This window comes from Carassius carassius, chromosome 36, assembly GCF_963082965.1.
Source record: "Carassius carassius chromosome 36, fCarCar2.1, whole genome shotgun sequence".
Classification (NCBI taxonomy): Eukaryota; Metazoa; Chordata; class Actinopteri; order Cypriniformes; family Cyprinidae; genus Carassius; species Carassius carassius.
In genome coordinates, this window is record NC_081790.1 from 26,649,415 (window position 1) to 26,661,650 (window position 12,236).

At 35.9% G+C, this 12,236-nt stretch overlaps 2 protein-coding genes across 5 annotated transcripts in view; one reads left to right on the forward strand and one right to left on the reverse strand.

Moving 5' to 3' along the window:
• Positions 1-7,252, forward strand: part of LOC132117494 (glucocorticoid receptor-like) — a 96,220-nt gene extending 88,968 nt beyond the window's left edge. For both annotated transcript variants that reach the window (XM_059526817.1, XM_059526818.1), the window contains 2 exons: positions 4,771-4,928; positions 6,287-7,252. In XM_059526817.1, the coding sequence (XP_059382800.1) occupies positions 4,771-4,928; positions 6,287-6,439 (311 nt within the window). In that variant the 3' untranslated portion in view covers positions 6,440-7,252. The remainder of the gene's footprint in view (positions 1-4,770; positions 4,929-6,286) is intronic.
• A 1,938-nt stretch (positions 7,253-9,190) lies between these two features.
• Positions 9,191-12,236, reverse strand: part of LOC132117496 (rho GTPase-activating protein 26-like) — a 132,339-nt gene continuing 129,293 nt past the window's right edge. Inside the window, exons 22-23 of one of the 3 annotated variants that reach the window (XM_059526821.1) lie at positions 12,016-12,107; positions 9,191-10,127 (exon numbers count right to left, since the gene is read on the reverse strand). In XM_059526821.1, the coding sequence (XP_059382804.1) occupies positions 10,039-10,127; positions 12,016-12,107 (181 nt within the window). In that variant the 3' untranslated portion in view covers positions 9,191-10,038. The remainder of the gene's footprint in view (positions 10,128-12,015; positions 12,108-12,236) is intronic. The other 2 variants (XM_059526819.1, XM_059526820.1) reach the window with 2 other exon arrangements.

The following is a 12,236-nucleotide window of genomic DNA, read 5'->3' on the forward strand; positions in this document are numbered from 1 at the left end:
GTATTTGGACACTTTGTTGTTATCAGACATTAGTGGAACATGTTCATATGTGATGAATTTCACCTGTGGTTACATTGCTTGGGCATCTGTGTGAGCTTTAGGGACACTTTTAATATGCAGGGTTTCCCATACATTCATTAATTTGTGGCGGCCCGCCACAATATCAACGCTGACCGCCACGGATTGATTCAGATTTTTAAACAATTTAATATGGGTACAATTGTATTTTATTGTAGAGCTGCACGCTGCTTGCTCCCTCCCTCTCACAAACTGACAACGGAGGCACGCATGACTAGCCACGATCTGAATCAAAACATGAGCATGCGTTAGTTAGGAGGACGGATCACCGGTGCTTAATGCTTATTCCCCCAGCGAAGATCCCATAATCAATCCGGGGTTGAATGGTTAGTAATGAACAGTGTTGCTCAACATAACTCTGAGAAGTTAGTCTATGTTAAGCGCTGTCGCGTTTCCATTACAGATTCGCGCAAAACTTTTGTGTTTTTTTCTAAATATCGATAAACAACTATTGCGAAATGACGGCGTTTCCATTAACCGATGTTTTGCATCTAAAACGTAATTCTTTTCCTCTCGCGATCAGTCATTCCAAAAATCTTGGCAACGAATGTTGGTAGGTTTATATATATCACAGCCACCAGACTAGACATTATATTATTATTATCTCCAGGTTCAGGTTGGTGTGTGTTGGTTTTTGTCCACCTCAATCTCCAGGTTTGTGTGTGTGTGTGTGTGTGTGTGTGTGTGTGTGTGTGTGTGTGTGTGTCAGAGTCTGTGTGTGTCCACCTCCAGGTCCAGTTTGGTGTGTGTGTGAGCCTGTGTGTGTCTGAGTCTGTGTGTGAGTGTGTGTGTGAGTCTTTTTGAATGTTTGAGTGTGTGAGCCTGTGTTTGAGTGTGTCAGTAAGTTTGTGAGTTTGTGTGTGTGTGTGTGTGTGTGTGTGTGTGTGTGTGTGTGTGTGTGTGTGTGTAGCAATAGCAATGTCTTTAAAGGGATAGTTCACCCAAAAATGAAAATTCTATCATCGTTTACTCACCCTCAAGTTGTTCCAAACCTGAATGAGTTTCTTTGTTCTGCTGAACACAAAGGAAGATATTTGGAAGAATGTTTGTAACCAAACAGATCTCGGTCCCCACTGACTACCATAATATATATTTTTCCTACTATGGAAGTCAATGGGGACCGAGATCTGTTTGATTCTGTCATTCTTCCAAATATCTCCAAATATAACCAAATTATCCCTTTAAGGTATCTGACACTAAGTGTTTGCAATGGAAATGTGTACTTGTCACTAAAAATATATGATATATTTATGATATATATATGCCCCCCCCGGTCCCCAGTCCCCAGTCCCCAAACACCACACCACCGCAAATAGAATCTAGTTCTGTGGGAAACACTGATATGTGACATCTGAGTAATTTTTGGGGCCACTGCCCTATGCTGACTTTACACAGTACATCTTTATATACATTAGGCATATTAGGTATACTCACTATGATGCTTGTTAGTGAATTACCTTGGATAAACCCCAGAGATCGAGTTCCAACAGGCTGACTCATAAAAACACTTTTATTTTTATTTTCTTTAAATCGCAAAATAATAGAAAAAGGAAACCCTAGGATGCACTTTTTCTCTGGTTTTACTAAACCACTTCTATTTTTGATTTATATTTGCAGTTTGGCCATCTTAAATACACATTTTTTCCCGCTCCTCCCAAATTGGAACATACAATTTTTTTAAATAAAAACACTTGACTTTGATTCTTATAATATTTAGAAATGAGTTTAAGCAAAAAAATACAATTAATAATACAATTAAAAAGAGAACGAATAAACCAAAACAGTTGCACCAACATTAACAGTGAAACCAGTGATGGTAGACAATTTCAAGTCTTTCCATCACAGTGCTATTTTTAAACATAGTTGGTAGTGTATAATACGCAAACAATTGGTAAACAGCCTGACAAACGGGCATGCTTACCAATAAGCCACAGCATTTTCGCTTCAGATCTCTCTGTGTTGAAATCCTGCGGTCTCATCTGATAAGAGATCTGGATATTATTGGACTGAGACTATCAACCTCTGCGGCGCTTTGCATATGTTCATTCGAGTCTTTGCCTGGGCTGAAATCCAGCATCCCTGGGCCTCAAATCCCTGGCTGATACACCACTGATCTGAACGCCTCAGGGCCAACAGCCATTACGTGAAACACATTCACATTTACTTCAGGTTTGCATACTTTCCTTTGATTTGGATGTGAGCTGATGAGACTGTCGCAGGGGCGGCATGCCCACACAGGGCCTCGTGCCTTTGGGGCACTCACAGTTGGTCTAGACCAATTTTTTAATAACCTGTTTTCATGAAGTGGTTTTATGTTGTGTCTCAACACAAAGGCATTAGAGAGTTTTCTTTAAGAGATTTAATTACATTTTTGAAAATCGTTAATTCCTGTTAGATTCCTGTTAAAAATAAATAAATAAAAACAACAACAATAATAATAAAAAAACCTAAATTAAGAATTAAGTTTTTTTTTATGTTTTTGAAAGATGTCTCTTATGATTGCAAAGGCTGCATTCATTTGATCAAAAATTCGGTTAAAACTTAGAAAAATATATATATTTTTAAAATTCTCAGAATTGCGTGTTATGAACTTGCAATTTTGAAAAAACAAAAAAAACAAAGTCAGATTGTGAAGATATAAACTCGCAATTGTGAGAAAAAAGTTTTGTGAGTTTTTATCTCGCAATTCTGACTTTATATTTTGCAATTCTGACTTTATAACTCGCAACTGCAGTAAATTGCAGCTTGCAACGCAGTGTGATGTAGCTTCACATTCTCTGTAAGAGATTTATTCATCATACAGTGTAGGTAGACTGAAGTCAGTGATGATGTTTTTTGGTAATGTAAATGTTCTTTGCTTGTTTTCTGTAACTGCTTTTTGAGTGACTGAGGAAATGTAAGCATTATAATTAGTAACGTACAATGTTTTTATTAAATTTTTATCATGTTAAATACAAATCATTTTTTTGTATTCAAATTGGAATATCGCACAAAACATCTGCGAACAAGCACTGTTTCCATCCAACCAGTCAAAGAGAACAAAATCGTCACTTCCTGAATACACTGGCACTTTATATCAGTAAGAAAAGTAGGTGAAGCTACTGAAAATAATAATTTTATAATATGTATAATAAATTGCTTGCAGAACAAGCAGACGAAACACAATTAATGCGGTTTAGTGCTTTCGGAGGTGGATGCTGCTGTTTGGGAACGCAGTCGTTTAACAGTTCTGGGAGGCAATTATACTACAGAAATACTCTGATGACAGACTTTGCTCAAGCATTCACAGATGACCATATAACAACATTTCAGATGCTGTGGAACAGGATTGGTCCGCTGGTTAGTCAGGATTCGCCATCCCATAGTGCAAAGTCATTTGAATTTTCCATGCACTTGGAGGAATTTATTTATCCATCTCCCATTATTCACATAAACCCTTTTTCGCACAAGTCAAAAACCACCTCAAGCGAGTGTAAAAACATTTTTGCGAATTAAGGCATTTTTATTCAAAATTCAGTGTTTCCATCACTCGATTCTGATGTGCATAAAAGCAGAGTGATGGAAACCCAGCTAATGTGTAGTTAAAAGATTACACTAACATTAGGCTGCTTTTATTTCTATTTATCAAAGAATTCTGATGGATTGGTCATGCTTTCCAACAGAATTGTAAACTGTACAAACTGTTTTAACATTGATAATAATAAGAGACATTAATAACTGAGTATCAGTTACAGCTGACAATAACTAAGCACCAAATCAGCATATTAGAATGATTTCCAGAGTATCATGTGCAACTGAAAACTGGAATAATAACTGCTGAAAACTGAGCTTTAATTACATTTTAAAATGCATTAAAATGTCTTGAAAACGATAGAATGCTTTCAAAAAACATAAAAAATCATAATTACTCCAAATCTATTCTTTGACCGTTGGTGTATAAAACATTTATTTCCCCTCAATCCAATGAAAGATGTGATTTGTGTTGTTTTTGTGCATTTGATCTCACTTGAGCTCATGAATCAGAGAATGCTGCAAAATCAAGGATAATGGTGTGTCACAAAAACATTGAGGAAAAATGTGAAAAGATAAAACACACTTATGACCATCCACTGTCCAATGGTGGTTTTCCAAAACACGCTTTTTGTATTCCAACGTTTTTCTTATACTTACGTAGATGTTGGATTTACCGTGATTACAACAAACTGTTAACTTGAATATCTCTACATTTTCACATTCAGAATCATTTGTCTCTATGACGACGCTTACAAAGGCAAAATTTATTTATGTGCTCAGTCTTGTTGATGACAACGAGATACTTAATTGACCTCCTTATGCTTTTGCAAAGCGGTTAAGGTGGAAGAAAGCGCATCAGCGAGTAAAACGTCCAATAGAAATGCCTCCAAGGGGTCTGCTTAACTGTTGAAGCCACAGTTTCGACGTCACATCAGATCTTTCATAAAGATTGAAGATTGCAGTTTTTCTAATTAGAACAATTCTGACATCAGGTGATCTGTGAAATGCTATGTCAGAGCTTTCTCCAGTGTGAAAGCCCTTTTAGTATTTGCATGTGGCATTTGTTTAAGTCTGCTTCTTTAATGAAATACAGAATCTGTTTCTCCTTGGAATATTTTCAGGATTAAAAGGCAATAATGTAAAGTTAACGTCTCATCCTGCCCCCATCTGTTTCCACAGTACCAAAGGACGGTCTTAAAAGTCAAGCTGTGTTTGATGAAATCCGCATGTCGTACATCAAGGAGCTGGGCAAAGCCATTGTTAAACGCGAGGAGAACTCCAGCCAGAACTGGCAGAGGTTCTACCAGCTCACCAAGCTATTGGACTCAATGCAGGAGGTAAGATGGCATCTCTTACCATCAGCAAACACAAACTAGACACGTTACTGGCAGATGGTTTTATTTCATCTACAAGAGAGAACATGCCAGGCCAGAAACGTACTTTCTGCAAGAACGTAAGCATTCGGTCAGAACGTTGCATACATTGTGCATTGTGTTAAGGCAGAATGCCCAGTCCTGTTCACAACCTTCTCACACAGTTCAGTTCCAAGCTAACACATCTGACTGTAATTAGTAAGTGTTCCTGAAAATCTTAATTAGCTGCTTCAGATGTGTTTGATTAGGGTTGGAGCTCCAGGAACAGGATTGGGCACCCCTGCGTTAAGGAATACGTTCAAGTGTATTGTCATTGCAGTGAGAAACAGTACTGGGTAGTGACGGATTACATGTAATCTGGATTACGTCATCAGATTCCAAAATTAAGTACTTAGAATTTCATTTTAAAGTATTTGGAATCAGATTACAGTTATTTTTTTATAGATTAGATATAGATAACTTTATATTTACACAATGGAAGTACAGTATTAATAATGTATAGATTCTGCCTAATTCTTATATTTTCTCTCTCAAATTGTCTTTTCTAAAAAAAATTGTACCACTTATACACATTTGGAAAATCTTCCAGTTTTATGGAACTGCACACACCAGCTACTAGTCAGGTGACTATAATTACACAGAAAATGGATAGGCCACTTTGACATTTGGTAATTCAATTCATTATTAGCTTTATATCACCTCATGGACCCCAGTTTGGGAAACCTTGGTCTAATGCAATGTTTAATGCAGTTTTTATTGTTTAATGTAGCAAAGAATAGAAGATATTATTTACAAGGTAACTCAAAACTAATCAAAAGGTACTCAGACTACTTTACATAGTTTGTGAAATCCCACGCATTGCATTACTAACTACAATTTTCATTATGCCATTTGTTACCAGTAATGGGCTACAATGTCTATGTAATGTATCCAGCACTGGTAATAATCCTCAGTACTTCAGGGGGCAATATTTAGTTTATAGGGATTCTAAGACTTGTTTAAAAGTATAAATGCAGAGAGAGAGAGAGAGAGGAGAGAGAGCATTTTGCCTTTTATTAGGCAGAATTGTTAAATAAAGACAGTAAGCCAATGAAGTTTGTGTGCTGGGTTCTTAGTGATGTCAGAATAAAAGTCCCGCTTTTTATTAAGTTACCAGCCAAACAGAAAATGTATTGCCCAATGGCAATAATTAAAAATACAGAATATCTGCAGATATATCAGCCAGGGTAGTATATCAGTCGATCACTCCTATGAATGTACAGGCATTAGTTTGCATTGTTGAGCTCATGTAGTGTATGTTGAAATGCTACTTTTATCCACAGATGGTGGAGGAGCTTCTCAACTTCTGTTTCTACACATTTGTGAATAAGTCTCTCAGCGTGGAGTTTCCTGAGATGTTGGCGGAGATCATCAGCCATCAGCTACCAAAATTTAAAGACGGGAGTGTCAAGCCTCTTCTGTTCCATCAGAAATGACTGCCTTAGATCATAACAATGCCTTAACGCCACCGTTTTCTTACCAGCTCAAATCCAATCTGCCCATTTTCCCCAAACATCCTGTATGAACTGAGGGATAGAGTCGCTTCTGCTTGATTCTCAGAGGGAAGAGGGGACGTTTGCTCTTCAGAAATGTTCGTGGAGCAGGACAAAGTTGTGTACTTGGAGCAGACAGAAAGTGACTTTGAGAATTGAGAACATTTTTTTGTGATATTTTCTCTTTTTTCGCATGTACACTGCTGAAATGTTTACAAAGGTATATCAAAAAAGGAAAATGTGCCTTTTTTGCGCTTTGCGAATCAGTTTTGAACATTTCTCAGGCTAACGCAATGACTTGGCGTACAGAATTTCTGTAGGTGATTCACATTCATCTGCCCTTGTCTAAACCTGCCGTGATGGTTCACTGTAGGTGGCAGCTCAACGCTCCCAAGAGGTGCTCCAAATTCTGAAGCTACTGATGAAACATTAGACCATATAATGTATTTTTAAAGTCTCATCGAATCTCCAAATCATCAAACAATTTTGCATGAATATTCCACAATATAATTCAATTCAAATCAAGATCTGTTCCATGACTGACAGCAAAATACTACACATGATGGCAAGTCATGAAATCAATGAATTTGTCAGATTTCCATCCATTCTGGTCACATTGAGATTAGCATATCCCAGCATTCCCCTCCTGTCAACTGCAGTGTGTTCATGTCATTTGGTGAATGTTTGCGCGTGTTTAAAGTTGCACATCCACCAGCATCTCAGACTTTTTTACTTTCTGTCATCCTGTTTTTAGTTTATTTTTTTTTTGGAATTCTCTCTTTATTTTCTAAATCTAGTAACCCATATGAGGCCCACAAGTTTTGACCCACTTTTCTAGTCTTTGATGTGCCCCTGTGGTGCCAAGCCACAAACAAACTCCTTTGTTGTAACTTCAGAACAAAAGGAACATTTGTGGTTCTCTTGCTCGGGCATGTGTTTGCTCATGGTTACGTGTCAACTGACATTGTTGTGTGCGCTTCAGGGTTTTTGCACCAGCTACACTTGATTACCAGCGTAAAGGAATAATTCATCCAAAAAAGAAAATTCTGTTGTTTTATCACATTGTTCCAAACTTACATGTAGTTATTTTTATGTCTGAAAAGTGCTTTGTGAAGATTCTTCACAATGTTGTATTGTGTGTTCCAAAAGACGGGTAAAAAAAAACAAAAACAAAGCCAATTGGTTTTGGAATGACACACGGGTGAGTAAATAATGACAGAATTTTTTTTTTGCACCCAAGAATCCTGCACATTTCTGGAATTTCTAGTGTTTGTGTACATAACACAATTGAACATTCAAACATTCACCTAACAAAATGAATATTCAATTAAGTTCATTTGACTCGGATGATTAAGCAATTAATTTAGCCATGCACCATATCAAACAACTCATGGTGATCAGAGGGTTAAAGGTTCATTTTCAGCAGTGTCTCGTGCTTCTGGAGAGTCACAGAGACGCTGTTTGTTTGATGCTCATTTCCATCGGCTGATGTGAAATTTAAATGTCACAGTGCATATCCCAGGCTTCCCAAAATATTTTAGCATATTTTAAGAGACTATTTTTTACAAATCCCTGGCTAGGTTTGTGAGTTTTCTATTTTGTTTCACAGTAGGCCTTGCAAAGGGAGTTTTTGAGCCATAAAACATAGGTTATATAAATTCTGAAGTATGCTGAAATGTCTAAAAAAAAAATTTAGTTTGGTAATCATTGATCATTTTTAAAAGAAACTATAACTAAAATATAAATACACAGATTATCTTTGATATACACATAATTTTACAATAATATAATTTTAATACATAAAGTTGTATTATCTTTTTTTGTCAAGATGATCTGTATTGCAGATGCACTTTTGAAAAAAGTGTCATGTATGTAAATGTAAATTCTATAAATCTCTAGGGAATATATGAGTAATCACTGTTTTACAGAAGGACAGCTTCAAGCTGTGTCAGAGATGCAAGTGTGTTTTGTATAGTGCAACAGAGTGACCAAAGCAATGCAGATTTTAACAAATAAATATCAATATTTAAAGCAGTTATATTTTACAATAGCTCTTACAACCCAACTCTAGGCTCTTTTTACTTTATATTATCCTTTTCTATTTCTTTTGTAAAGATTTAGGCTTTGGTCTCATGTATAATGCTGTAAAATTAACTAGTAAAAATATAAATAAAGCTGTGTGTAATGTATCAAAGCCTGAGAATTTGCACTACCCTAATACTGGCCTGACATAGTATATTTTGTACAAAAATTCTTGCAGATACTATCTTTGAAGATTAAGGGCAAATCATATTTCACTTGTATATGGCTTTCATTAAAGTGTGTTTTGTTTTATTTGCATTTCAGTTATATGTAAAATAATCCAATGCAAATGATATACAATGTCTATTTGTTTGAAACAATAGTTTTGTATGACTTCTGTATTACGCCTCTCCTGTAGTCAATGTCGATATTTACACATATTTGATTAAATGTTGGACAACATTTGTTCAGAAGTTTGGTAGTGTCTTTATTTTACTGGGAAATCATTGTGGTAATTTTTTTTTCATTGTATCTTAATGTTGACACAAAAATCTACACTTGCCTATATCTATAAAATAGTTTATCTGTACCAAACAAACCAGGTCCAAATAGACTTCAAAGCAGTTTTGTTTATAAAAAAAAAAAAGACAAAAGAGGAAATTTGATGTTATTTTTATTTGATAGAAGAAAAAATCTAAACAACTGAACCATGTTTTCATTTATTTGACATCCTAAAGAATATGAAGGCTCAGAAAATTGTACAAAAAAAAAAATTAAAAGATCAATTGGGCTATCAAAAATTAAGTTAGTATGCTACAATAAAAATATATATAATTCACATTTTACAAAAAAATTATACATCATCAATTATCACTTATTTACAATGTTAATACACCCCAACGAACACAAATCTCATCCGAGATAATGCTTAAATAAGAGTGGTTTACATATGATGTTAATTCACATTAAGAGATAATTTAAACGTTTCCACATACTAAAAAGAGAAAATTCTGATTTTTTTTTTTTTTAAATGCTTCCTGATATACATAAGAGTGCATAATTAACAGTTATCGTTTAGTTGTTCTCTACCAAACAGATGCAAGGACCTGAAGGATAAAAAAGACATTCAAAAAGCCTCAGACTGCATAGAAACATCACACATTTTACATCATGGAGAACCAGGAAGTGCTCACATAGAAGCATTATATATACATAAAAAAAAAACTATTATAGTAATAAAAACAAATCCATAATTCATAAGCCCCTAAAATACAATTGCTTGACTGTGGCTGAGTCAAGTCCTAGGGCTTGTTTTCTTTCCCTTTTACCTTGCGTTGAACTTTGTATTAAACAGTGGCAATGCATTGTGGGATGCGTGGATCAATTACACGCTAGGGGAACGCCACAGCTGCCAAAAAAACCACACTATCACGGTCAGGAATACTAACTCGGCTCTTCTGACTGAGTGAAGTTCAGTTATTTTCAAAAGCGGGCTCTGTGCCGCTTTCATTGACTCCCAGCTACATAAACTCCACGTAGTTCTCCGGAATTAACCCCGTCTTCCCGTCCAAGGAGCCCTCCAGCCAGCCTGGTTCTCTTGACGGATGAACTAAGAGACAAAGATGCAAACTGAAGATCATTTTGGATGCCACTGACAACTTTATCCCATGTGTACTCTATTTCTACAGTGCAAAAAGGAATAAGGACTGTTCCAGATCCAAGTTAGACTCTATGTGCAGCATCACAACCTGATTTCATGGCAATTCAACATATTTTACGAGATGGGTCATTTTGTATCTATTTAATGAGTTCCCCAATCCCTATGAATGGCCTTCCCCTAAGTCTAAACCTAACCGTCGCTGGAGTCTAGACAAATCGTACGATTGAGGTCATACACATTCGTATGAATTAGCCACCTCGTAAAATACATGCGAATTGGTTGTGAGATAGCGTTGAAAATAATAAAGTTTACTGTGTCTCTCAAAGAGGCCTAACGAATAATCTTTCAAAGCATTTTTAAGCCGCTATTTAATAGGGCTGGGTATTGACACCGAATTTACGATTCGATTTAGATTCACAAGCTTGTGATTCAATTCAATATCAGTTATTTTGGATGCATCAGGTACAGTACATGGCAAATTTTCTCAAGGAAAAAAAAACTAAAATAATGCTATAAAATATACAAGAGAGTTCGTTGGTGCTGCATTACATGAAAGTTAAAATGAACCAATTTGTATACAACCACGTTTTTATATTAATATTATACTAACTATACAAATACATAGGCAAATGTTTACTCCAATTTATTTTTTGAAATATAAACCTTTAAATGGTGGCTGTCATTAAAACGTGAGGGATTTATTTAAACAAACTTAATACTGAAGAATAGTAAATATTGTAATGAATATGTCATATGGTGCATATATTTAGCAAAATGCTCCTCAGTAGAGTAAATTTTTCTAGCTGACTAATGAGTTTATGCTCACCAAATATGTGATGTTATGTGATGTATTGTTTATAATGACATCTTTCTGAGGTTGAAACACTGATTGATTCTATGAGAAGGGATACGGATTACGCTAAGTTGTACTCTCTTTAAAACAATGTTTATTTATGTTTGTTTTGTGCTGTAACTGGTAGTAAAGTGGAGGAGATGATCAGTTCTCTTGAACTGAGGCACTACAGTGATCTGCTTATTACACAGCTGCTGACAAAAAAGTAAATAATTAGACACGAAACCTTGATCAGCGGCAGTGGAGTGATGCATTAAGCATTTAATTACTAATGGTCAAAATAACACGCAGTACCCGGATGAGCCTGTGTTATTAGCTTTACCGGTAGTTATTGTAAATTATTACACAGCTCTGTGGAATACTTGATCCTGATTGGTCAATTGTGCCATTCAGTGGTATGTTATTCCCAAATAACAACCACCAATTTGAATAACACGCCGTTCATCCGGGTATTACGAGTTATCTTGACCGGTACTACTTGTATGCTTTACGAGTCACTCCGCTATCGTTGACTGTCTGGCGCCTACTTGTGACTGAAAACACTTCATCACCACGTGTTACAATGGAAGACTTCAACGTATGGTACAAAACAAATATTTTTAGTTGTGTAATAAGCAGGATAATGTACATCTCCACTTCGCGTCAGGGTCCTAAACACTAATCGATTCCTGGGATTTGAGAATCGAGAATATATATATATATATATATATATATATATATATTATTTATTTATTTTTTTTACCCAGCCCTATTTACTCTTGCAGTAGAGCGGCTGTGAACACGCCTGAGGTTTCATTAAACAATAATCTGATCTACTGCTCAGCGATGTCAAGCTGATACCTGAGAGGCAAAAGGTGGAACAAAGCAGAGATATCGGTTTTCTCCACTTATGCCAATGCTAAAGCTTCTAAACTGCTTAGCTAAGATATATGCAATACACCCACTGAGGGCTAAATATGCAGACCCCCCTTGCTGGGGACTTACCATTCTCGAATATGGTGCCTGCGATAAAGGACAGCTCAGAGTCATGTTCAGCCTTGCAGGCGTATAGTGCACGTGCCTTTCGTAGCGGAGGACTGGAGATGATACAAATATATATAAACAATAAACTTTTAAAACTTTAAAATAAGTGCATCATTTGTAGATTAATTCATGTATTTTTTTAAATCAATATCAGAAGAATACCCACATGAAAGTAATTCAAA